The following is a 27,738-nucleotide window of genomic DNA, read 5'->3' on the forward strand; positions in this document are numbered from 1 at the left end:
GCTCGGAGAAAAGGATTTTACGGTGAGTACACAAAAATCCCTATTTCTCCTTCGCCTCATTGGGGGACACAGACCATGGGACGTCCCAAAGCAGTCCCTGGGTGGGGACAACATCAGATCAGGCCGGTGTAACCGCTACTTACAAGAGCGTAACCGCGGCCTGCAGAGTCCGCCTGCCCAGACTGACATCTGTGGAAGTGTGTGAATTATAGTGCTTCAAGAATGCATGCGGAATGGAGGAATTCGCAAGCGTGCGGTCGTGCTTGCCGACGTCTGGTACCTAGAGCCCTCAGACAGGGAGATAGGCTGACGTCTAGCACGGAAGGACTCCTGGATGGTGAAAAGAATCCACCAGGCTAACATGGTCGATGAAACGGCTAAACCCTTCCTGTGACCGTCAGGAAGCCTACTTACCCTCGAGAAGCCCAAGTAAAGTGTCCAACCTTCGGAAGAACGCTGTCCTCGATACGTACCCACTCAGAGTATCTACTTCTTCCAGATCATGGAGAAACTATTCCGTTGTGTGGACTAGAGCCGAAAGAGATGAGAGGACGATGCCCCTGCAACAGTGGGAATACAATACTACCTTGGCAACGAGGGAAAGGAGACGGCCTGAGGGCAACCTAGCCTTGATGGTGATGAGGAAGAAAGTCTGAAAGAACAGAGTGGCGAGCTCTGAAGACTCCTCAGGACGACAGGTACGCAGAGATATAAGGGGAGCGACCATCCCTGATAGTAAAATCTGTCCGGGTCGAAAAAGAAGTCTACTGTAAGATCCCCAGGACCATTAAGGTCCCACAGATCTAACGGTACGCGGTAGAGAAAAAAACTACGGGTGAAGACTCTGCAAGAAATTCATATTTTCATTTTTGTCGCAATAAGCCGTACAAAATACTAGTACAGCAAGCGAGAGAACCTGACAGTGTCAGTGATCTCCCGGGATCACTGGGGCCCTTTCTGCTTCCAAAGAGATCTCAGAAGTAGTGGAAGAGGAGTTATGGAAATGGGTACCATGGAAGAAAACGAGCATGCACTGCGATGGTCATGGATTTCGAGGTCAAACCATGAACTGGAGTACATTAGTGATCAATTTGGACGCCATCCGACCTACATCTGGAGAACTCCAGTGAAGGCAGATCTGATGGAAGACTTCTGAGAGAAGTTCCCAGTCACATGAGGAGAAACCCTGACGGCTGAATATGTCTGCCGCCCAGAGTTCTACTCCAGGGATATGTACTGCTGAGATCACGGAGTGATAGATCTCGGCCCATCAGAGAGTGTGAGGTACCTCGGTCATGGCGCTTGACTGTGGGTACCTGCTAGATGGTTGACGTACGGCGCAGCCGTGGCGTTATCCAATTGAAGACGGATGGCTGACCCGCTTGAAGGCAGTAGACCTGCTGTAGGATTAGCTGTACTGTTCGGATCCCCAGTGCAATGATCGGGAGAAGAAGACTGGAATTGGTAGTCCTTAATAACCATTGGACCAGGAGAAGGCTCCAGATGAGAAAGGAGCTAGAGACTGCCCCTGTGAAGGCCTGATTGCCTGCTTGAAACGAGCGGAGCGAAAGAAAACTGCTTCCATTGTCGTCTTTTTCCCCAGAACCGTCCTAGCGAGTTGAATGAACCGAGGGAATGAGAGACTAAGTGCATGAGCTTCTTGTTGAAAAGCCACGACCATGACTCAAGATCGTTCTTGTGCAGGATCATCCTCAAAAAGAATCTGCTGGGCTGGGAATGAGGATAAAACTTGTCGAAGTTTAGCTGCTAGCCCAAGTGAGAAGGTATTGCAAGTGATATAGACGACTCAGCGCAGTCCTGGAAGAGCGGCTAGAAAGTCGACCAAATAGGGAAAGGCGACCATGCCTCTAGGGTGCAAGAAGCACATGACAACCGCTATGATCCATGCGACCACTCTGGTGCGGTAGCTAGGCTGAAGGGCAAGGGCGTGACTTGAAAATGCTGTTCGCGAATGGAAAGGCGAAGAGATTATTGTAGAGGGGAAAAAATAGGCATGTGAGGGTAAGAATCCCGAATGTCGATGGATGCTAGAAAACTCCACTTTTTTTTTTTTTTTTTTTAAGTAATGGCTGAGCGGAGGAACTCCATCTGAAAAAGGAGGACCTTGTCAAAGGTTGTTAGAAGTTTGAGGTCCAGGAATGGTCTTACTTTTCATTCCCTCCTTCTTGAACCAAGATCCCTTAGATCTAGACTGTCCTGGACAACGCTTCCACTGCTGGTTGGGTCTGTAGAAAAAGATACGATCCCTTGTTAGTCTTCCGCTCAGAAGATTTGATTTGAATCGAAGTAGATAAGGTCTCTGACCAGGAGACTATTGGTCAAGCAACATCATGTGGTGGCTAAAGAAGGGTAGAGCACTGAACCCGAAACCACAAGACGGAACGAACCAGATTTGCTATCCGACCGTCTGCGGTATTTTAATTGATGATACATCGGGCAGGGATACTGGTTGGTACACCCTAAGAAATACTACCCGGTTAGTCTGCCAAGTGGCAGAATGCGGGGCTGCAACCAGCAGGTCTCTTGCCATCGTCGTGCAGAGTAGAAAATTAGGAACCCTCGATCCACCATCCTCTTAACAGGGACGTGGAGAGGAATCGTCCGCTTTCTTGCATCATCCGCTAAATAGTGGTGATACCAAGAGGGGAGCTCGGACGCCAAAAATGTGCGCCTCTGTACATCCCCAGAGTTGAGGTCCCCGGGTGAACAGAGCAGGTTGTCTGGCATTAGGCCTGGATGCAGAAGAGGATACATGGAGGCGACGCTGCATGTGTTCATCTGTTGAAGATGTGGGGGGAATCGGTGCCCCTAAAAAGGACCCGTCGCCCATAAAAATCAGACCAGGTATGGCAACCTACTTAGAGGCTTCTGTCCAGTGAATCGCTCGTCAATGTTGATGGTATAAATAGGAGAGTCCCTCCTTTTCTGAAGCTCTGGCAATCCAAGGCAATATGCGATCCATATTCAGCGTTGTTCTCAACCAATCATAGGGGAGAGATCAGGAAATGAAAACTTCCGTCTTCTAGACCCCTGTACGTTTTTCTAGAACCCTTGCGGTCCCTGCTAGCCGACGGCTCCCATGTAGGAGAGGGACCATGTATCTTGGTCCTGCGAGCACTCCGAGTCACAGAGGGTTCACAGAGGGATTCAATCTCTTGGTCCGAGAAAACCATGGGTTGTACTTTTCATTCCCTCCTCGGTTAAGGGATGAGTGGCGAAGGCTCCAGAGCTCAGTTAGGGTGACCAGCTTCGGATTGGTGATGTGCCCTTAAGACCAGTAAATACTGTTCATGCGCCTTTAAGACTAGGGGATACTGGTTTTGTGCCTTTAGGGGGGCATACTGTTCATGTGCCTTGAAATGGCCATGTGCCTTTAAGACCAGGGCATACTGATCACGTGCCTTTAAGACCAGGGCATACTGATCACGTGCCTTTAAGACCAGGGCATACTGGTCACGTGCCTTTAAGACCAGGGCATACTGGTCACGTGCCTTTAAGACCAGGGCATACTGGTCACGTGCCTTTAAGACCAGGGCATACTGGTCACGTGCCTTTAAGACCAGGGCATACTGGTCACGTGCCTTTAAGACCAGGGCATACTGGTCACGTGCCTTTAAGACCAGGGCATACTGGTCACGTGCCTTTAAGACCAGGGCATACTGGTCACGTGCCTTTAAGACCAGGGCATACTGGTCACGTGCCTTTAAGACCAAAGGCATACTGGTCACGTGCCTTTTACTGTGGGAAGAGCCGGGATCGGCGGCGGCGGAGGAGGGCTCCTGAGCTCACTGGAACTAAGTACTCTGGTAGAAGTGACCGGTTTCTGGTTGGTCATGACCTAAAGAGCAGAGAATGCTTGTCATGTACCCCGTTAAGACCAGGGGATGCTGGTCGTGAAACTAAGACCGGAGTGGCTGGTCGGGAGCCTTTTAAGACTAGCTCAAGGACCAGGGGCTGCGTTTATGGCCTGTATAATGGTTGAATTTTTTTTTTTTTTTTTTACATTATCCACCTCTGCTGTAGGAGGGGTTGTTGGGGAAAGGAGAGCGGGGGGAGGGATGGAGCGGCGCCTCCCTACCTGGTTCCTGAATCCCCGTCAGCGTTGGATTAGACTCTCCAGCGCTGAAAGCAGCGCCGGGACCGATGCCGCAGCCGCTTTTGGATGTTCACAGCTCGTGTCCGGAAGCGGCAGGGAGATGAACATGGCCGCCGAGGATATGTGGTGTTCTCGTCCTGAGCGAGAAGCGCCTGAATAGGGGGCGGAGCCTAAAAGCGCGGCCTAGCATGGGCGGAGACTCCGGGTTGCGGCCTACACGCAGCTGAAGCCGGGGGCTAAATTTTAGGTGCCGGCCAGCGCCGAGTGATAAAGAAGGGTAAAAACCCCACCGCTTAGAAAAAGGGAAGGAACGCAGAGCCCTCCTGCCACACAAAATCCCAGCACTTACCTAGGAATCTGCCGCAAGGCAGAGTATGCAGCTCTGTTCAGCAGATCATTAGGAAAACCTTGCTGTCGCTGCTGTTTGGACGGTGCAGGTATAGAGAAGACCTCAATCCATCGTCCCTTTAGCAGGGAGGAGGAGAGGAACCGTCCGCCTCCTTGTACCATCCGCTCTTAATAGTGGTGGTGCAGTGGGGGCTGCTCGGACGCCACGTTGTAAAGTGCCTCTGTACAGCCGAGGGTAAAATCTGGTGGACAGGGCTGAATGTCCGGCAATAGGCCTGGCTGCAGAAGAGGATACTGGAGGTGACACTCCAGTGCTCGTCTGATAAGGGAGGGGGGAGATCGGTGCCCTTGAAGGGGCCCGTCGCCCCTAGAATCAGCTCAGGCAGTGGCTTCCCACGTCGCAGGAGAGGATACAGAGAGGTGAAACTCCCGTGCTCGCCTGTTGTTGGTTCGGGGGAGATCGGAACATGAAAGAATCCGTCGCCCCCTTCGTCCGTTGTAAAAGGTAAAAGTGAGAAGAGTTCTTTGGGTCTGAAAAGCAGACCAGTCCGTGTGCCTCCTACGGACACTAAGAAAGAACTGGTTAGCTGTGAGCCAGCAGGAGGGTGTATACTGCAGGGGAGGAGCTAACTTTCTTTGTTTTCACTTAGTGTCAGCCTCCTAGTGGCAGCAGCATACACCCATGGTCTGTGTCCCCCAATGAGGCGAAGGAGAAAGACAGGTTTAAGTTTTGTCCCAATAAAAATCAGATCAAAACAAAAAAATGTAAGCCCTAAGTAAAATACTGAAAAGGGTGGGGGGGAACTAAATAAGAAAACTAGAATTGCCACTTTTCAGTCACTGAAATAAAAAAAAATAATAAACAGCCATCAAAATGTAATTTGTATCCCCAAATTACTGGTAACATAAAAGCATAAGCTCAAGGGGTACAAAACATTCCCACACCGCTACATGAGTAAAAAAAAAAAAAAATTGGTTACGCATCTAAGAAAATGGCTGTTTTCTCCTACAAATTAAAGGGAATCTGTCACCCCATTTTCCGCCTATAAGCTAAGGACACCGCCATCAGGGGCTTATCTACAGCATTCTATAATGCTGTAGATAAGACCCCGATGTAACCTGAAAGATGAGAAAAAGAGGTTAGATCAGGGGTGTCAAACTGCATTCCTCGAGGGCCTCAAACCATGCGTGTTTTCAAGATTTCCTTCTCATTGCACAAGGTGCTGGAATCATTCTGTGCAGGTGATTAAATGATCACCTGTGCAATACAAGGAAATCCTGAAAACATGACCTGTTTGCAGCCCTTGAGGAATGCAGTTTGACACCCCTGGGTTAGATTATACTCACCCAGGGGCGGTCCGATGGGCGTCGCAGTCCGGGTCCGGCGCCTCCCATCTTCATACGATGACGTCCTCTTCTTTGCTTCCTGTCGCGGCTCCGACGCAGGCGTACTTATCTGCCTTGTTGAGGACAGAGCATAGTACTGCAGTGCGCAGGCGCCGGGCCTCTCTGACCTTTCCCGGTGCCTGTGCACTGCAGATGGGAGGCGCCGGACCCGGACCGCGACGCCCATCGGACCGGACCGCCCCTTGGTAAGTATACTCTAACTTGTTTTTCTTATCTTTCAGGTTACATCAGGGGCTTATCTACAGCATTATACTGTACATAGGCCCCTAATGGCAGTGGCCGCAGCTTATAGGGCAAAATTGAGGTGACAGATTCCCTTTAAAGTTTTTTTTCAACACTGAAATAATTAACTTTTACATGTACAGCAGCATAGAATCATTGGAGCGCTGAAAATAAAAAATAAATAAAAATAATACATTTCACAACCATGCAATGTCATTATATTCTCTACTTACTGCTGGTAATAAAGGTTGCATATTCTGATTTGAGTCTGCTATGGTTGCCAAGTAAACTAAATTCGTGTGCAACATCTGTTGATACCTATAGAAAGCAAAGAAAGTTTAAATTACAGGAAAAACGAATAGGAAAATTCATTAATACATTTCAAAACTATAGAAATAGAAGTGTTTGGACCGGTCTGTTGAGTAAACATTTCCATTAAAGTGGTTGTCCACTACTCAGACAACTTCTTATAAATCAGTAGGTTTCCTAAGTAAAATAATAACCTATAAACTCATCTACGAGGCAGGCGTTGTTCCCGGGGCTCGCGTGACATTGTGTCATGTGATTCCTGCAGCCGATCAGGGGCCACTTCAATGTCCCCTCCATTGGACAAGTCAGCCATCTGGTGGAAGTGAGAGTTACAGCTGCATAACAACGCTGGAACAGAGCCGGCACAAGAGGTGAGTTTAGGTGTTTTAGCTGTGCTAACACAGTGACTTAAAAAGGGATTGTCAGAGTAGAGTAATCATCCTGGACCATCTTTTCTTAGAACTGCATTGTGCCATTCCTCTGAAAATTAAAGTAGCAACTAAGTGATACCAGAACATGTCCAAAAAATGCCGAGAATGTTATGCTAGGTACAGAATGCGTTTAGGAATGCTTTGATAAGGGTCATCTGTGCCCGAGTCACGTTTATTCATAGATATTGCCCTGATGGAGCCATCCGATATCACAATCTCAAGTTCAAACAGACTCAAAAACACAAGGGGACACAAGTGACCCGCTTTAGCGATTCAAAGTGAAATCATCAAAGCACTGCTGAATGCAGAGTTTGTCCCTGCAAGCTCTACAGCAATGGTCCCCAACCTTTCTGACCTTTAGGCTATGTGCACACGGTCAGGTTTTTTCGCAATAAAAACGCATAAAAAACACATACATATGCATCCTATCATTTAGAATGCATTCTGCAATTTTTGTGCGCTGGGATCCCCGCCTGCTCAGGACATCGGGACTTCTCCCCCAGCGACAAGAGGCAAGCATGTCATTTTTTTATTTCATTTTTTTAATTGCAGCAGCAGCATATGGGTCATATTATTCTATGGAGCATCTTATGGGGCCATTAACCTTTATGGAGCATCTTATGAGGCCATCAACCTTTATCGGGAAGCATATGGGGCCATTATTAACCTTTGTGCAGCATTATATGGGGCATATTTTTTGTATGGAGGATCTTATGGGGCCCATCATAAACTGTATGGAGCATTATATGGGGCGTATTTTGTATTGAGCATCTTATGGGGCTCATCATGAACTGTATGGAGAATTATATGGGGTTCCTGATTCAATATAGATATACAAAAACACTTAACCTACTGATGTCTCAATTAATTTTACTTTTATTGGTATCTATTTTTATTTTTGAAATTTACCAGTAGCTGCTGCATTTCCCACCCTAGGCTTATACATGAGTCAATAAGTTTTCAAAGTTTTTTATGGCAAAATTAGGGGAATTTTGCTTATACTCGAGTATATACGGTATCTATAAACCCCTAAGACTAATATATGCACATCCAGATCTGCTCATTGGTGCAGGGCTATTCTCAAGATTCACCATGTTGAGCTGTGCTCCTTATACCTGTTTGCTAGACCCGGAGCTAATGCACCAAGCTGGCAGACAGCTGTGAGCCACAATTCATGGGACCAAGGGCCACATCTGGCTCCCGAGCTACAGGTTGGGGACCACTGATCTAAAACAAAATAGACTAATGACAAAGGATTGGTGTAAAATTCACAAGACAATGCACTGCTCGCCATTGGCCGGGGCTCGGCAGGTTGGAATTCCTTACACTTACGCTGAATTTTCACCCTCGTTAGTTTATTCACCCAATTTATCCATCCGGGTAACCAAGATAGACAATCGTTTACATCCCTACCCTACGGTACTATCATTTCTGTCTAGGCCTATTTCATTAGTTTTTTTTTTGTTTGTTTTTTTAATTCTGTGGAAGCATGGTTGAAAAGCAATGTCTGACTTTCATGTGTTCATTTTCATAGAGCTTTTATTTATTATTACTTTTGTTAGATTCAAATTATTTCTGTGACCATTGTGGGTTTTTCCTGTCATTAAACGAGGGATACCAACAATTTTGACCAGGTGTGTACATGACATGTTCAAATAAAAATAATTAAAAAAAAACACTATACTCACCTAATGCCATATTCCAGATGCCCTCATCTCCTAGAAATAATGTAAAAAAATAAACCAACAAATACTCACCTGTCCACCGTAGTCCACGTAATGCCAAGAATCCCACGGCGATCTCATGTGTAGACCAATCACATCAGATGTGACTGCTCTACCCGGCCACGGGCAACAAACAGACAGGAGGTAATCACTCCCGCAGTGTATCACTGAGCTGCTGTGAGAGAGTTCACCGGAGTTCATCAGCTCCTGTTCCCTCACTTACAGCACCGCTGCATTGAGAACTTTCCCACACAGCAGTGGTGCCGTAAGGGAGGTCACCGGAGCTGATCAGCTGATGAACTCCAGTGAACTCTCACAGCAACTCAGTGATACACTGTGGAGGCAATTACCTCCTGTCAGTGTATGGCCAGCTGTCATGAAAAGCAGTCACATCAGTGACTGGTCTCAAAGTCATCAGGATCGTCGTGGGACATTAAGGATTATCTTCTCTGCGAACAGGTAAGGAATGGTTTATTATTTTATTTTTTTTAAATTCGTTTATTTTCAAACACAAATAAAGTATAGCATACATATTGTCCTTGTCATTGATCTGCATGGTTACATTACAAAGGATAATAAAGACAGCACATACATATGCCAATCATTTCACAGAGGAAAAACAGATGTGTATAATTATAAAACAGTCAAACATAAAATTATTAACATAGATTCTTTAAACTACAACCAAACCAAGCCTCTAAAACTATTAAGCCGCCGTTTAATGGTTTATTATTTTATTTTTGTTGCAGGAGATGCTGGCGTCAGTGGAGTAGGCGTTCGGCAAGTATGGTTTAATTAAGATTCACTAAAGGAGTCCATGTCATTATTTCAAACAAAGGACTTTATTCTGGGTGTGTGGTTTTATGCAATATCACTAAGGGGTTACTAACGGATAGGTGTCTTATAGATGCCTCTGCATTACTAACCTGTGGGCTTGATGTTACCTGACAATACAAAGGTGACATCAACCCCACAAATATGAACCCCACTTGCTACCGCTACCCTATGCCATCCTCCGATGTGACCTGAAAGATGAGAAAAAGAGGTTAGATTATACTCACCCAGGGGCGGTCCCGCTGCGGTGGGCGTCGCGGTCTGGGGCCTCCCATCTTCTTACGATGACGTCCTCTTCTTGTCTTCACGCTGCGGCTTCGCTGCAGGCGTACTTTGTCTGCCCTGTTGAGGGCAGAGCAAAGTACCTCAGTGCGCAGGTGCTCGGCCACTCTGACCTTTCCCGGCGCCTGCGCACTGCAGTACTTTGCTCTGCCCTCAACAGGGCAAAGTACGCCTGCGCCGAAGCTGCAGCATGAAGACAAGAAGAGGACGTCATCGTAAGAAGATGGGAGGCCCCGGACCGCGACGCCCATCGTACCGCCCCTGGGTGAGTATAATCTAACCTCTTTTTCTCATCTTTCAGGATACATAGGGGGCTTATCTACAGCATTACAGAATGCTGTAGATAAGCCCCTGATGCCGGTGGCCGCAGCTCATCATCAATTTTGGGGGTGACAGGTTCCCTTTAACATCAGCCCTCAGCTGTTCCTCTGCTGTTTATTAAAATTTACATGGGAGCCAATGCAATTGATTTTTTTTGTTGCTGTTTGGCTACAGCCTATGTACATTTGTTCTGTAAATGTCCCTACATAGGCTTTATATGTCCCTACATAGGCTGGTGACAATGTATATGTAGGTTTGTGTGTGTGTTTACTTATCAGCTTAGTAATGAAGGTGTCGGGCTGACACCTTTTCATTACTAAGCCTAGGGCTAGGTGTCAATGACAGCTGCTGACACCAAGCCCTTATGCCATTACCCTGATGCCACTGCATCAGCATGAAAAAGGTGGTGTTGAACCAAGAAATTAAACCACAAAACTTTTTTTTTTTTTTTTTTTTTTAAACATCTTTAGCTCAAAAAAGCCTTCATTGCTGTACAAAAACGCATACAAAAACACGTGTTTTTCCTGCCAAGAGATGCAGAAACAAGTTTCTGCAAGCAAATACTTAACGTGCGCACCTAGCCTCAAAGTTCTCCTGCTCTGTATGTTAATCCTGTCGGTCCGGTCTGAGAGGCATCCATACTGGTATCTGTACCCCTCCACCTGGCTGCTGCTTGCCGTCCGCCTGCTTTGATTGAAGTGGATGACATTTTCTGCGTCATCCACATAGCAGAGTTCTATTACATGAGCCGGAAAGACATGTGCCAGCGCATGCGCATTGATGTTTTCGGCTCAGCCTGCAGTAGGGCACAGCATAATGCGCAGGCAGCGATTTCTCTGCAAAGGCGTGGGATTTTGCCCAGCTATGTGCATAACGCAGAAGGCGTTATCCACGTCAACCAAAGCAGGAGGACGGCAAGCAGTAGTTGGAAGGAGGGGTAGAGAGCCCAGAATGGACACCTCTCGGACCGAACAGAGAGGATTAAAATACAGTGCTAAAAGGCTTTTGGGGGTGGACAGGGGGAGTCAGGGGGTTATAAAACCATTTATGGAATGCGGCACAGGCGCTAAATAAGGTTATAGCTTTAGGTGACACATGACAAAACTGGTGACCGCTTCCCTTAAATGCATTTCGACATAAAAACCTGTCAAAGTAAACGGTCACCCAAGATGGGTTTTCATGCTGCCTGAAGAGAAATAATTGGGACCGGACACCCAGCAATCAATTTCTGTCACCTCAGTTTTCATATAACATTGGATTTCATGTAAGGGCAAATGAAAATGTCAAAGTGAGCCATGTATCACCAGTGGGCTGGTTGTTGAAACACTTAAAGGGAACCTGTCACCTGAATTTGGCGGGACCTGTTTTGGGTCATATGGGCGGGGTTTTCGGGTGTTTGATTCACCCTTTCCTTACCCGCTGGCTGCATGCTGGCCGCAATATTGGATTGAAGTTCATTCTCTGTCCTCCGGAGTACACGCCTGCGCAAGGCTGGCAGATTCGTTCCAGGTACATTTTGATCACTGTGATAAAACCTATCACAGTTATCAAAATAAAAAAAATAGTAAATGAACCCCCCCTTTATCACCCCCATAGGTAGGGACAATAATAAAAAAAAAGAAAATATATATTTTTTTTTTTCTTCCCCCACTAGGGTTAGGGTTAGGATTAGGGTTAGAACTAGAGTTAGCGTTAGATTAGACTATGTGCACACATGGTGCGGATTTGGCTGTGGATCCGCAGCGGATTGGCCACTGCGGATTGGTAGCAGTTTTCCATCAGGTTTACAGTATCATGTAAACCTACTGAAAACCAAATCCGCTGTGCCCATGGTGCGGAAAATACCGCGCAGAAACGCTGTGTTGTATTTTCTGCAGCATGTCAATTCTTTGTGCGGATTCCGTTTTACACCTGCTTTTCAATAGGAATCCGCAGGTGAAATCCGCACAAAAAACACTGGAAATCAGGGGTAAATGCGCAGGTAAAACGCAGTACCTTTTACCTGCGGATTTTTCAAAAATGGTGCGGAAAAATCTCACACGAATCCACAATGTGGTCACATAACCTTAGGGTTAGGGTTGGAATTAGGGCTAGGGTTGGAAATAGGGTTAAGATTAGGCTTGTGGTTAGGGTTAGGGGTGTGTTGGGGTTAGGGCTGTGGTTAGGGTTGGGATTAGGGTTGGGATTAGGGTTAGGGGTGTGTTGGGTTAGGGTTGTGTTTGGGTTAGGGTTATATCTAGAGTTGGGATTAGGGTTTGGGGTGTGTTGGGGTTAGTGTTGAAGTTAGAATTGAGGGGTTTCCACTGTTTAGGCACATCAGGGGTCTCCAAACGCAACATGGCGCCACCATTGATTCCAGCAAATCTTGCGTTCAAAAAGTCAAATGGTGCTCCCTCCCTTCCGAGCCCCGCCGTGTGCCCAAACAGTGGTTTACCCCCACATATGGAGTACCAGCATACTCAGGACAAACTGGGCAACAATTATTGGGGTCCAATTTCTCCTGTTACCCTTGGGAAAATAAAAAATTGCTTGCTAAAACATAAATTTTAGAGGAATGAAAAATTATTTTTTTATTTTCACGGCTCTGCGTTATAAACTTCTGTGAAGCACTTGGGGGCTCAAAGTGCTCACCACACATCTAGATAAGTTCCCTTGGGGGTCTAGTTTCCAAAATGGGGTCACTTGTGGGGGGTTTCTACTCTTTAGGCACATCAGGGGCTCTGCAAATGCAACGTGACACCCGCAGACCATTCCATCAAAATCTGCATTTCAAAACGTCACTGCTTCCCTTCCGAGCCCCGACGTGTGCCCAAACAGTGGTTTACCCCCACATATGGGGCACCAGCGTACTCAGGACAAACTGGACAACAACTATTGGGGTCCAATTTCTCCTGTTACCCTTGGGAAAATAAAAAATTGTGAGCTAAAAAATCATTTTTGAGAAAAAAAAAATTATTTTTTATTTTCATGGCTCTACGTTATAAACTTCTGTGAAGCACTTGGGGTTTCAAAGTGCTCACCACACATCTAGATTAGTTCCTTGGGAGGTCTAGTTTCCAAAATGGGGTCACTTGTGGGGGAGCTCCAATATTTAGGCACACAGGGGTCTCCAAACGCGACATGGTGTCCGCTAATGATTGGAGCGAATTTTCCATTCAAAAAGCCAAATGGCGTGCCTTCCCTTCCGAGCCCTGCAGTGCGCCCAAACAGTGGTTTACCCCCACATATGGGGTATCATCGTACTCAGGACAAACTGGACAACAACATTTGGGGTCCAATTTCTCCTGTTACCCTTGGAAAATTAAAAAATTCTGGGCTAAAAATCATTTTTGAGGAAAGAAAATTTTTTTTTTTATTTTCACGGCTCTGCGTTATAAACTTCTGTGAAGCACCTGGGGGTTATAAGTGCTCACTATGCATCTAGATAAGTTCCTTGGGGGGGGTCTAGTTTCCAAAATGGGGTCACTTGTGGGGAAGCTCCAATGTTTAGGCACACAGGGGCTTTCCAAACGCGACATGGTGTCCGCTAAAGATTGGAGCCAATTTTCCATTCAAAAAGTCAAATGGCGCGCCTTCCCTTCCGAGCCTTGCCGTGCACCCAAACAGTGGTTTACCCCCACATATGAGGTATCAGCGTACTCAGGACAAATTGGACAACAACGTCCGTGGTCCAGTTTCTCCTTTTACCCTTGGGAAAATAAAAAAATTGTTGCTAAATGATCATTTTTGTGACTAAAAAGTTAAATGTTCATTTTTTCCTTCCATGTTGCTTCTGCTGCTGTGAAACACCTGAAGGGTTAATAAACTTCTTGAATGTGGTTTTGAGCACCTTGAGGGGTGCAGTTTTTAGAATGGTGTCACTTTTGGGTATTTTCAGCCATATAGAACCCTCAAACTGACTTCAAATGTGAGGTGGTCCCTAAAACCCTAAAAAAAATGGTTTTGTAAATTTTGTTGTAAAAATGAGAAATCGCTGGTCAAATTTTAACCCTTATAACTTCCTAGCAAAAAAAAATTTTGTTTCCAAAATTGTGCTGATGTAAAGTAGACATGTGGAAAATGTTATTTATTAACTATTTTGTGTCACATAACTCTCTGGTTTAACAGAATAAAAATTCAAATTGTGAAAATTGCGAAATTTTCAAAATTTTCGCCAAATTCCCATTTTTTTCACAAATAAACTCAGAAATTATCGACCTAAATTTACCACTAACATGAAGCCCAATATGTCACGAAAAAACAATCTCAGAATCGCTAGGATCCGTTGAAGCGTTCCTGAGTTATTACCTCAAAGGGACACTGGTCAGAATTGCAAAAAACGGCCAGGTCATTAAGGTCAAAATAGGTTGGGTCATGAAGGGGTTAAAAGGGGTTGTCCACTACTAGGACAACCCTTTCTTAACCCCTTAGTGACAGAGCCAATTTGGTACTTAATAACCGAGCCAATTTTTACAATTTTGACCACTGTCACTTTATGAGGAACGCTTTAACGGATCCCGCTGATTCTGAGACTGTTTTTTCGTGATATATTGTACTTCATGTTAGTGGTAACATTTCTTCAATATTACTTGCGATTATTTATGGAAGAAAAAAATGGAAATATGGGGAAAAAATTTTAAAATTTTGCAATTTTCAAACTTTGATTTTTTATGCCCTTAAATCAGAGAGATATGTCACACAAAATAGTTAATAAATAACATTTCCCACCTGTCTACTTTACATCAGCACAATTTTGGAAACAACATTTTTTTTTTGTTAGGAAGTTATAAGGGTTAAAAGTTGACCAGCGATTTCTCATTTTTACAACAAAATTTACAAAACCATTTTTTTTTTGGGGAGCATCTCACATTTAAAGTCACTTTGAGGGGTGTACATGACAAAAAATACCCAAACTTGACACCATTCTAAAAACTGCACCCCTCAAGGTGCTCAAAACCACATTCAAGAAGTTTATTAACCCTTTACGTGCTTCACAGGAACTGAAACAATGTGGAAGGAAAAAATTAACATTTAACTTTTTTTTTTTTTTGCATACATTTTACTTCAGAACCAATTTTTTTTATTTTACCAAGTGTAAAAAGAGAAAATGAACCACAAAATTTGTTGTGCAATTTCTCCTGAATACGCCCATACCCCATATGTGGGGGTAAACCCCTATTTGGGCACACGGCAGGGCTTGGAAGAGAAGGAGCGAAGTTTTGACTTTTTCAATGCAGAATTGGCTGGAATTGAGATCGGACGCCATGTCGCATTTGGAGAGCCCCCGATGTGCCTAAACAGTGGAAACCCCCCACAAATGACACCATTTTGGAAACTAGACCCCTTAAGGAACTTATCTAGATGTGTGGTGAGCACTTTAAACCCCCAGGTGCTCCACAGAAGTTTATAATGTAGAGCCGTCAAATTTAAAAAATAAAATTAAAAAAAAACGCATTTTCTACAAAAATTATCTTTTTGCCCCCAAATTTTTATTTTTACAAGGGTAACAGGAGAAATTAGACCCCAAAAGTTGTTGTGCAATTTGTCCTGAGTAAGACGATACCTCATATGTGGGGGTAAACCACTGTTTGGACACATGGCAGAGCTCAGAAGGGAGGGAGCACCATTTGACTTTTTGAACGCAAAATTTGCTGTCGTGTTTGGAGACCCCCTTATGTACCTAAACAGTGGAAACCCCCCAATTCTAATTCCAACCCCAACACACCCCGAACCCTAATCCCAATGCAATTCATAACCCTAATCAAAACCCTAACCCCAAAACACCCCTAACCCTAATCCCAACCCTAGCCATAACCCTAATCACAACCCTAACGCCAAAACACCCCTAACCCAAACCCTAGCCAAATACCTAAGCCCAACACACCCCTAATCATAATCTCAACCCTAACCTCAAACCTAACCCTAATCCCAATACACCCCTATGGCTGGTTTCACATTTGCGTTTTTTTGCCGCTGCGTTTTAGCGCAAAAAAACGCATGCGTTTTTTTCCCTATATTTAACATTAAAAACGCATGCGTTTTTTTTTTTTATGCGTTTTGCCGCGTTTGACGACGCATGCGTCGTTTCTATGCTTGCGTTTTGTTGCAGAAATGCAACATGTAGTAATTTCTAGAGGCTTCTTTTTGCGGCAAAAAAACGTATTGCTGTCTATGTAAACGCATGCGTTTTTAAGCACATGCGTTTGGTTGCGTTTTAAACGCATGCGTTTCAATAGAAAAAAACAAGAATACACACTGATAAGCCACCCCCCACCATCAAGGTGATAAAGGGATCCAAACCCTAACCCTACCCCTAACCCTAGGGATCCTAACCCTAACCCTAGTGATCCTAACCCTATCCCTAGGGATCCTAACCCTATCCCTAGCTATTTCTATTTATAGTGGGTTTTCTAGATGATTTTGATGATTGGCAGCTGTCACACACTTCTCAGCATGCGTTTCAAAAACGCAAACGGAAAAAACGTATGTAAACGCGTCAAAACGCCGCTTTTTTTTACCGCATGAGAAAATGCATGCGTCTAAAAAAACGCAGCGTTTGCACGCGTTTAGATGCGTTTTTTCACCACCTGTGTTTGCGTTTTAAACGCTGCGTTTTTAAACGCAAATGTGAAACTAGCCTAACCCTAATCCCAAAAGTAACCCTAATGCCAACCCTAACCCTAATGCCAACCCTAATCCCAACCCTAACTTTAGCACCAACCCTAACCCTAACTTTAGCCCCAACCCCAACCCTAACTTTAGCACCAACCCTAACCCTAACTTTAGCCCCAACCCCAACCCTAACTTTAGCCCCAACCCCAACCCTAGCTTTAGCCCCAACCCCAACCATAACTTTAGCCCCAACCCTAACTTTAGCCCCCACCCTAACCCTAACTTTAGCCCCAGCCCCAACCCTAACTTTAGTACCAACCCTAACCAGAAAATGGAAATACATACTTTTTTTATTTTATTGCTTTTTCCTGACTAAGGGAGTGATAAAGGGGGGGGGGGGTTATTTATTATTTTTTCTATTTTGATCACTGTGATGGATCTCACAGTGACCAAAATAAAAAAAGAGGAAGAATCTTCCTCTGCCGGCCGGCACTGCGCATGCGCCCGCCATTTTCTTCCTGGAGGAAGAAGCCGGCGGCGAGGAGGGGACGCAGGAGGACCCAGGGACACCGGAAAGTATAACAGGGTCCCCGATCCCCCTATTTCTGTCCTCTGATGTGCGATCACAACAGAGGACAGAGAATGACACAATCACACAGCTTTTTTTTTTTTTTGCGGTCGCCGGTAAACGGTTAATTACCGGTGATCCCAAAACAGGGCACTGCACCCGCCAATTTTTTCCCAGAAAAAGATGGCGGCGCCCATTGGGAGCCAAAAGAAGCATCGGGGGAGACGGGTGAGTATCGGAGGGCTATTGGGGACCCCATTTCTCTGTCCTCTGATGTGCGATCACATCGGAGGACAGAGAAATTAAATGGAAATCGCGGTGGTTTTTTTTGCGGCTGCCGGTAAACGGTTGATTACCGCGATCGCAACCCGGGGGTCAGTAAAAACCGACCCGAATCATGTTCTCTGGGGTCTCGGCTACCCCCGGCAACCGAGACCCCAGAGAAAATCCGAATCTGGGGGGTGCTATACACTTTTTCCACAGCGCCGTTAATTAACGGCGCTGTGGTTTAAGTACCCTTAACTGCCGCCGTTAAAAGGCGTATCGGCAGTCGTTAAGGGGTTAAACTAAATGTTCAGACTGCATAAAATAAACAAACCTATACTCACCTCCTGTGCCGGCTCCATTCCAGCTGTGTCGGCACTCAAGGTCCCGGAGCTGTGATGCGATGCGGTGGAATGACACATGATGCCCAATCAGCACTGGCGTCACTGTCTGTCGCCTTTGTTCGACCTGAACATGAAGCGGAAATCTGGGCTGCAGCTGATCTCTGACTTGCTCTTCATATTCAGTTCGACAGGAGGCGAGGACAGTGATGCCGGCGCTGATTGGGCACCACAGCCCCGGGACCACGAGTGCTGACACCGCTGGAATGAAGTCGGCACGGGAGGAAAGTATAGGTTTATTTTAATCGAGGCCGAACATTTAGTTTAAGAAGGGACTGTCCTAGTAGTGGACAACCCTTTTAACAAGCTGACGTTTGGGGAGCAGATGCACATTGCCCATAGAAGTAGTGTTTCATGGTACCAACCAAATAGATAAGAGAAGCTCAAATGAGACAAACCATTTATATTGCCATACATCAAATGGATAGAATTTCCTCTACTTACTGTGAACATTCAGAGGTCTTTCCTTTGTTTTGAAAATCCATAATACACTGAATTAGGTGATTATTCTCATCCAACATCTGTAATAAAAAAAAAAAAAACAGTAATGGATATCAGCATGGAGAGAGCAGCAGGAAATTACTTATTTTTAGGTGGTCGTCTCATAAAGGTAACCTCTTTGGCAAATAAATCACCTAGTGGTGGACAGGACATACCCCCAGACATCCATAAGGCAGAGAGAGGTTGTCTTAGCGACTCAATCCCTCTACTTGTGCTGAAGATATGATTTATAGAGAAACACTTAAATAAGTATGGCAATGCAGGTTATCTTATAATGATTCCGGGCTATAACCCACAGTAATCCAGAGAGGCATTCACTATTGGAAGGCTTTGGAGCGGAAATCTCCCAGCATGCCATGCTGCCAGTAGAATGCCTGCTCTGACGTTTTGTATTAGTAAATGCAGACATAACACCCAGCACAGAGAATTTTAGGTATGTTTCAACTCACAAGTTTAATAGTTTGCAATATTTTATAATTTTACATACATATGTCATGTTATATCTGTGAATGATCTGAAGAAGGAACCAGACAGAATCTGAAATGTGCAGATAGGAGAGATGCCAGTGGCCGCTGGAAAAAAATGTGCCCAATGAAATGAACATAATGCACAGCAATGTTAAAGCGACAGTCCTGTGCACATGTCCCGTCTTATGTTACTGCTTTGTTACCACTTTAGGATCTGGAAATCTTAAAGTGGCTAAAAGTAGTGACATGATTATTATTATTATTATTTATTTATATAGCACCATTGATTCCATGGTGCTGTACATGCTCATTGTCCAGGCGGATTCGGTTGGAAGCCACCCACTCTATATAAATGAAAGTATATAGCCAAGAGGCTGGTGGCCGAGATGATGACAATCAGCAGAAAAAAAAATAAATCAGAAAATGTAACTGATCATAATAAACCTTCAAATGAGGTACAATAAAATTTCAGCAGGGCAAGGGAAAAAATAAAACATAACTTTTCATAATTACTAGTGATGAGCGAGTATGCTCGTTGCTCTCCCAGTATTTCAGCGAGCCTGGAGAATTAGTCTATGTGGACGCAGCTGCATGATTTGTGGCTGTTAGACAGGCTGAATACATGTGGGGACTGCCTGTTTGATACAGTCGTGTGCAGATTCCACGTGTTTCCGCAGCAGAAACGCACTACAAATTTATTTTTTTACCTGCGGATTTTCTACAACTAACGCAAGTCTATGGGGATAATCTGAACATAAAAGTCTAGAGAAATGGACGTTACAGATTTCAGTTTAGTGCAGGCGGCAGGAGATTTCTCTAAATCCCATCCACTCTGCTGGAACTGTAAGATGCCCATGTTTATGATGCAGCAAAAACTCATCGAGTGCGCAGCATAAAGGGGCTTTCACCTGCTGCTATTTTCAGGAGGCCACCACTCCCCTGCTCCAAAAGTCTGACCGGTCGGGCCTACAACTGCAAGCACTCCCATGCTGCTAGGTAACGGCCTCTGTAGCCTGGGAGAAGCACAGGGGGCCAGGACTGGCAAAAATCCAATGATTGAAGCAGCTTTACAGCAGCAATAGCAAGAGTTCACTCTTTGCCTAAAAGTTTCTTAAAGGGAACCTGTCACCTCCAAAATCGAAGGTGAGCTAAGGCTGCTTTCATACTAGCGTCGGTACGGGCCCGTCGTGGGCAGACATACCGACACATGCTGTGAAAGAAATGCCCGACGTGGGCAGCGGAAGCAGTCTTACGACGCTTCCGCTGCCCCATTGCAAGGTCCGGGGAGGAGGGGGCGGAGTTTCGGCCGCGCATGCGTGGTTGAAAAATGGCGGACTCGAAGCACAAAAAAACGTTACATGTAACTTTTTTTGTGGTGACGGTCCACCAAAACACGACGCAACCATCGCACGATGGTTGCGTCTATGGGGAAAAAGCGCATCCTGCAGACAACTTTGCAGGATGCGTTTTTTTTTTGGGGGTGACGGGTTCCCTTTAAGCAGGAAGACACCGAGCTACATATGTATTGTGCTCCTTATAGTCACTGGGATCATGCACTGGGCTTGGCTTGGGACAGATCCATTTCTGCTCCTCCGGCCTTGGAGGAACAAGAGCAGCCATCATCCCACTGATGGGAACCTCTGATTGGCTGAGGTTTACCAACAACCCTGAGCAGAGTCCTTTCCAGCTGGATGCCAGGCACAGTACACAGCCAGCAGCTCTGCTCCCGGGAGGCGGCACTACTCACTAGTGTGCCCCAGTGCAGCTGCCAGCCACAGACAGCACGTCTAGTGATGGAGGCGCCTCCAGGGAGCCAGCAGCGCTGTGTGCGGACCGTCTGCCCGGGCGCTTTTGTTACCTTCTGTATGGCGGCGGGAGTAATCTCGCCTTTCCCCCGCTGCCTAGGAGCTGCGAAGGCCACCGACATAGCGCTGGGAAGCTCCGGCAGAGCGCAGGCTGCGAGCAGGAACGAGGAAGTGCGGACACCGGAGGCCTCACTGAGACACAACGGCTGGAACCCAACCCCCTCACCGCGCGTACACACCAGCACGCTCCTGGACGAAACCAACAGGCGACAACGTCGGGGGTGTAGGATAGCAAATATTCTCTGAGCTAACCTTAAAACAGAACCCGGATATACACGTGTTCTAGACGGCGTAATGTTTAGTAGGAGGTATATGTAGCCTGCCAATGTATGGCGCCACCATGAACGCCACTAAAGCCGAACACTTGCATTGTAAGTAATCCGCACCCCCATCACGAGTTGTGAGACGCTCCGCTGTGCAGAGACCCCACAATGCTCTGCGCAGAGAACAGCGCTCAAAGACTTGGTATGTCCTAGCACAGGGGAGGTCAAGTGCTGAAAGTAACTGAGAGGCTGTGACCGCACCATTGTGCGCAGAAATGAGGTGTGAGAACCTCTCCCGCGCTGCACAGGGCTGACTCCTCACACAGGAGCGGGCTTATTAAGGCCACACAGGCAAACTCACAGGAATGTACCAAGCGGCCAACTACGTGACTTATTCCATTATTTACGAGGCGTTTTGGAGCACCAGCTCGGTCTTTTAAAGACTGGTCGATCTTGCATATTCAGCAGGGGGAGTACTGAGCTCCCCCACATATCCCGACACATGGTCTAGCCCAGGCCGAGAGGGGACAAATCTCCTGGCTTCCAAGTGACTCCTGATTGTCTTCATTTGCGAAGAGACGTAAATGGCTTTAGACGTACGGAAAATGGCCGCCACTACGGGAGCGTGCGCCACACTGCACCTCAGAGAGCAGGCCCGTGAAACGCTGCTGTAGTGTCACGTGATATCTGCATCACGTGCCGTGCTGTGTGGCTTGTGATTGGCTGACGTTACCATGCAGCATTGCAGTGACCTTCCGTGCCTTCAGGCAGAACACAGGGACACACGATCAGTGAGCAGCTATTCCTCATAAGACCTGACCACCAGTGTATATACATATCTTATAGTTCACCTCTAAGACTAGGTTCACATTGCGTTAGGGCAATCCGTTAAGCGCATAGCGCTAGCGCAATGTTTCTTTAGGGTTCTGCGCTAGCGAGGACCGGACCTCGGACGCACGTCCGTCACAAAAGAACGGCACATCGCTAGCGCATGCCGAAAATGGCATGCGCTACAGAGACAAATCACATTGCTGTCAATGGGTGCGCTAACGGACCCGTTGCACGGCGTTAATTGCGACAATTTCGCTGTGCAACGCAGTCCGTTAGCGTTAACCCATTAACGCAATGTGACCCTATTTTGAAGGTTGTTTTTTTTTGACGTTTCATGCAAGTAAATTGCTTTAGTTAGTAGGACAGCATGAAAATAAACCAAATTTACACCTTGCTTTTTGTTTCCTATCATTCTCCTGCTGTGAGAGCTGTTATCTTAGGCTACGTTCACATTTGCGGTCAGCGCCGCAGCGTCGGGCGCCGCATGCGTCATGCGCCCCTATATTTAACATGGGGGCGCATGGACATGCGTTGTGCTGCGTTTTGCAATATACTACGTAACTGGGCAATATACTACGTAGCTGGGCAATATACTACGTCACTGGGCAATATACTACGTGGCTGGGCAATATACTACATAACTGGGCAATACACTACGTGGCTGGGCAATATACTATGTCACTGGGCAATATACTACGTGGCTGGGCAATATACTACGTGGCTGGGCAATATACTACGTGGACATACATATTCTAGAATACCCGATGCTTTAGAATCGGGCCACCATCTAGTGTGTGTATATATATATATATATATATATATATATATATATATATATTATTAAATACAGCGCTAGATAGCATGAGGCTATGTGCACACGTTGCGGATTAGGCTTAGGAATTTCTGGTGCGGATTCTGTCTCTCCTGGCAGAAAACGCACCTGCGGTTTTTTGTGTGGTTCCGCAGCATTTTTTGGGTGCGTTGTTGCTGCGGTTTTCTTGCGGATTTGCTGCGTTTTTTACCCCTGCGGTTTTCTATTATGGAATGGGTACAAAAACACTGCAGATTCACAAAAAAAGAAGTGACATGCTACTTCTTTTAAACCGCAGCGTTTCCGCAGCAGATTTTCTGCAAAGTGTGCACAGCATTTTTTTTCTCATTGATTTACATTGTACTGTAAATCAATTGCGGATCTGCAGCGTTTTTGCACTGCAAAAAAAGCTGCGGATCCGCAGAGAATCCGCAACGTGTGCACATACCCTAAAAGCTGGTAATTCAATCTTACAGATGCACCTTTTCTTGGGTGGCTGGGGGCAGATGTTTTTAGCCAGGGGGGGGGGGGGCAATAACCATGGTCCCTCTCTAGGCTATTAATATCTGCCCTCAGTCACTGGCTTTCCCACTCTGGCGGAGAAAATTGCACAGGAGCCCACCCAGTTTTTCCATGATTTAACCCATTGTTTTAACACCTAGAGCTCCCAAATTTTGCACACACAAACTACTAACATTATTAGTGAGGAATATGTAAAAGTCTAACGGATATAAAATGGTTTCCTGTATGTAAACCATGTCTCATATCCTGTCGGGTTTGATAAGGAGATAGCAAAAGCCGGCAATTGAATTACCGGCTTTTCTGCTATCTAGCTTCTGCTATCTAGCTCTGTATTAAATAAATAAATATATACACTATGTTCCAAATTATTATGCAAATTACATTTTTATTTTATTTCCTAAATGGTCGGTGCAAATGACAGTCAGTCTAATAAAAGTCATCACCCGTTAGATTATATATCGAATTTTATTGAAGAAACCTCCCAATGATAAAAGTATAATCTTCAAAATGAATAAAAACTCAAAATGCACTGTTCCAAATTATTATGCACAGTAGAATTTCTAAACATTTGATATGTTTTAAAGAACTAAAAATGCTCATTTGTGGAATTTGCAGCACTAGGAGGTCACATTCACTGAGCAAAAAAGCTATTTAACGCCAAAACATCCCTACAGGCCAAGTTACATGTTAACATAGGACCCTTCTTTGATGTCACCTTCACAATTCTTGCATCCATTGAACTTGTGAGTTTTTGGAGAGTTTCTGCTTGTATTTCTTTGCATTAAGTTGGAATAGCCTCCCAGAGCTGCTGTTTGGATGTGAACTGCCTCCCACCCTCATAAATCTTTTGCTTGATGATCCTCTAAAGGTTCTCTATAGGGTTGAGGTCAGGGGAAGATGGTGGCCACACCATGAGTTTATCTCCTTTTATGCCCATAGCAGCCAATGACTCAGAGGTATTCTTTGCAGCATGAGATGGGGCATTGTCAGCATGAAGATGATTTTGCTCCTGAAGGAACGTTTCTGCTTTTTAGACCATAGAAGAAAGTTGTCAGTCAGAAACTCTATATACTTTGCAGAGGTCATTTTCACACCTTCAGGAACCTTAAGGGGCCTTACCAGCTGTTTCCCATGATTCTGGCCCAAAACATGACTCCTCCACCTCCTCGCTGACGTTGCAGCCTTGTTGGGACATGGTGGCCATCCACCAACCATCCACTACTCCATTCTTCTGGACCATCCAGGGTTGCTCAACACTTATCAGTAAACAAGACTGTTCGGAAATTAGTCTTCATGAATGTGTGGGCCCAATACAACCATTTCTGCTTGTGAACACTGTTTAAGGGTGGCCGAATAGTAGGTTTATGCACCACAGCAAGCCTTTGAAGGAGCCTACACCTTGAGGTTCGAGGGACTCCAGAGGCACCAGCAGCTTCAAATATCTGTTTGCTGCTTTGTAATGGCTTTTTAGCAGCTGCTCTCTTAATCCGATGAACTTGCCTGGCAGAAATCTTCCTCATTATGCCTTTATCAGCACAAACACATTTGTGCTCAGATACAGAAACAAATCTCTTAACAGTACGATGATCACACTTATGTTTTTGGAAAATTTCTAATGTTTTCATCCCTTCACCAAGGCATTGCACTATTTGATGCTTTTCAGCAGCAGAGAGATCCTTTTTCTTTCCCATGTTACTTGAAAACTGTGACCTGCTTAATAATGTGGAACATCATTTTTAAGTAGTTTTCCTTTAATTAGAATCACCTGGAAAACCAATTATCATATGTGTTTAAGATTGATTTCAGTGATCCATTGAGCCCTGAGACACAATACCATCCACGAGTTTATTTGAAAAACAAAACAATTAAATCTTTGACATTTAAATCCAATTTGCATAATAATTTGGAACACAGTGTATATATATATATATATATATATATATATATATATATATATATATATATATATGTGTGTGTGTGTGTCTGTGTCAATGACATATTATATGTGTGTGTATATATATATATATATATATATATATATATATATATATATATATACAGTTAGGTCCATATATATTTGGACAGAGACAACATTTTTCTAATTTTGGTTACAGACATTACCACAATGAATTTTAAACAAAACAATTCAGATGCAGTTGAAGTTCAGACTTTCAGCTTTCATTTGAGGGTATCCACATTAAAATCGGATGAAGGGTTTAGGAGTTTCAACTCCTTAACATGTGCCACCCTGTTTTTAAAGGGACCAAAAGTAATTGGACAATTGACTCCAAGGCTATTTCATGGGCAGGTGTGGGCAATCCCTTCGTTATGTCATTCTCAATTAAGCAGATAAAGGGCCTGGAGTTGATTTGAGGTGTGGTGCTTGCATTTGGAAGGTTTTGCTGTGAAGTAAACATGCGGTCAAAGGAGCTCTCCTTGCAGGTGAATCAAGCCATCCTTAAGCTGCGAAAACAGAAAAAACCCATCCGAGAAATTGCTACAATATTAGGAGTGGCAAAATCTACAGTTTGGTACATCCTGAGAAAGAAAGAAAGCACTGGTGAACTCATCAATGCAAAAAGACCTGGGCGCCCACGGAAGACAACAGTGGTGGATGATCGCAGAATAATCTCCATGGTGAGGAGAAATCCATTCACAACAGCCAACCAAGTGAACAACACTCTCCAGGAGGTCGGCGTATCAATATCCAAATCTACCATAAAGAGAAGACTGCATGAAAGTAAATACAGAGGGTTCACTGCACGGTGCAAGCCACTCATAAGCATCAAGAATAAAAAGGCTAGACTGGACTTTGCTAAAAAACATCTAAAAAAGCCAGCACAGTTCTGGAAGAACATTCTATGGACAGATGAAACCAAGATCAACCTCTACCAGAATGATGGAAAGAGAAAAGCATGGCAAAGGCGTGGTACAGCTCATGACCCAAAGCATACCACATCATCTGTAAAACACGGCGGAGGCAGGGTGATGGCTTGGGCATGCATGGCTGCCAGTGGCACTGGGTCACTAGTGTTTATTGATGATGTGACACAGGACAGAAGCAGCCAAATGAATTCTGAGGTATTCCGAGACATACTGTGTGCTCAGATCCAGCCAAATGCAGCCAAACTGATTGGTCGTCGTTTCATACTACAGATGGACAATGACCCAAAACATAAAGCCAAAGCAGCCCAGGAGTTTATTAAATCAAAGAAGTGGAATATTCTTGAATGGCCAAGTCAGTCACCTGATCTCAACCCAATTGAGCATGCATTTCACTTGTTAAAGACTAAACTTCAGACAGAAAGGCCCACAAACAAACAGCAACTGAAATCCACCGCAGTGAAGGCCTGACAGAGCATCAAAAAGGAGGAAACACAGCGTCTGGTGATGTCCATGAGTTCAAGACTTCAGGCAGTCATTGCCAACAGAGGGTTTTCAACCAAGTACTAGAAATGAACATTTTATTTAAAATTATTGAATCTGTCCAATTACTTTTGGTCCCTTTAAAAACAGGGTGGCACATGTTAAGGAGTTGAAACTCCTAAACTCTTCATCCAATTTTAATGTGGATACCCTCAAATGAAAGCTGAAAGTCTGAACTTCAACTGCATCTGAATTGTTTTGTTTAAAATTAATTGTGGTAATGTTTATAACCAAAATTGGAAAAATGTTGTCTCTGTCCAAATATATATGGACCTAACTGTGTGTGTATATATATATATATATATATATATATATATATATATATATATATATATATATATATATACCTATACTATGTGTAGACATTTATTCTATCTATTCTATTCTAAACTGTCAGTGTGATTTTACTGTACATCGCACTGAATTGCCGGCTTTTCTATAGAACACCGATGCGTATTTCTCGCATGGTCCGTGTGTAATCCGTATTTTTCTCGCCCTCATAGATTTTCATTGGCAGATTTTTTGCGCAATACGCTGACAAACACGGCATGCTGCGATTTTCTCTGCCTGTAAAATACGGCCGAGAAATATACGGCTGATGGAAGCTGCCCCATAGGGAAACATTGGTCCGTGTGCAATGCATTGTTTTTGCGCCTCTCCCTCGTCCGTATTTCTCTCCAGTGTGACTCGGCCTCAATGTTTTACTCTTCTAAATAAACTTTTTGGCTATGTGCACACGTTGCGGATTTTGTTGCAGATCCACAGCGTTTTTTCGCTAAGAATTCCACCAAATCCACAATGTATTGCCCAACCAATGTTAATCAATAGGAATCCAGAATTTGTGTGCACATGCTGCGGAAAATTCCATGCGGATTTGCAGCGTTTGATTTTCCACAGCATGCCAATTCTTTTTGCAGATCTGTAGCGTTTCTGCACCCATTGACTTACATTGAGTCAGTCAAAACCGCAGGTGTAAAAAGGTTTGCGGATTTGCTGCGGAGTTGCTGCAGATTTGGCCAAAAACGCTGCAGAGGGAAATGATGTCAGAAGGAGGAAGTGTGTGGACAGAGAATGTGTGTGTGTTGGCGTAGAAGAAGAGTCACCATCTTGGAAGCAGATCCAAAATAGAGTCCAATTGTCACATGGGGATTGATGTTGGCCGTCTGATTGAGTTGGTAAATTGTGTGTGTCTGTGTGTGTTCCCATGTGACGATAGTGACACAGTGATTGTAC

At 44.9% G+C, this 27,738-nt stretch overlaps 1 protein-coding gene across 4 annotated transcripts in view; it reads right to left on the reverse strand.

Moving 5' to 3' along the window:
- Window positions 1–20,891, reverse strand: part of SS18 (SS18 subunit of BAF chromatin remodeling complex) — a 77,885-nt gene extending 56,994 nt beyond the window's left edge. For 3 of the 4 annotated variants that reach the window (XM_077270392.1, XM_077270391.1, XM_077270390.1), the window contains exons 1-3: window positions 20,646–20,890; window positions 18,264–18,340; window positions 6,328–6,412 (exon numbers count right to left, since the gene is read on the reverse strand). In XM_077270392.1, coding sequence (XP_077126507.1) covers window positions 6,328–6,412; window positions 18,264–18,340; window positions 20,646–20,714 — 231 coding nt within the window. In that variant the 5' untranslated portion in view covers window positions 20,715–20,890. Of the gene's footprint in view, window positions 1–6,327; window positions 6,413–18,263; window positions 18,341–20,645 lie in introns of all 4 variants that reach the window. The other variant, XM_077270393.1, reaches the window with a different exon arrangement.
- Window positions 20,892–27,738: the final 6,847 nt, after the last annotated feature.

This window comes from Ranitomeya variabilis, chromosome 6 (assembly GCF_051348905.1).
Source record: "Ranitomeya variabilis isolate aRanVar5 chromosome 6, aRanVar5.hap1, whole genome shotgun sequence".
Taxonomy (NCBI): Eukaryota; Metazoa; Chordata; class Amphibia; order Anura; family Dendrobatidae; genus Ranitomeya; species Ranitomeya variabilis.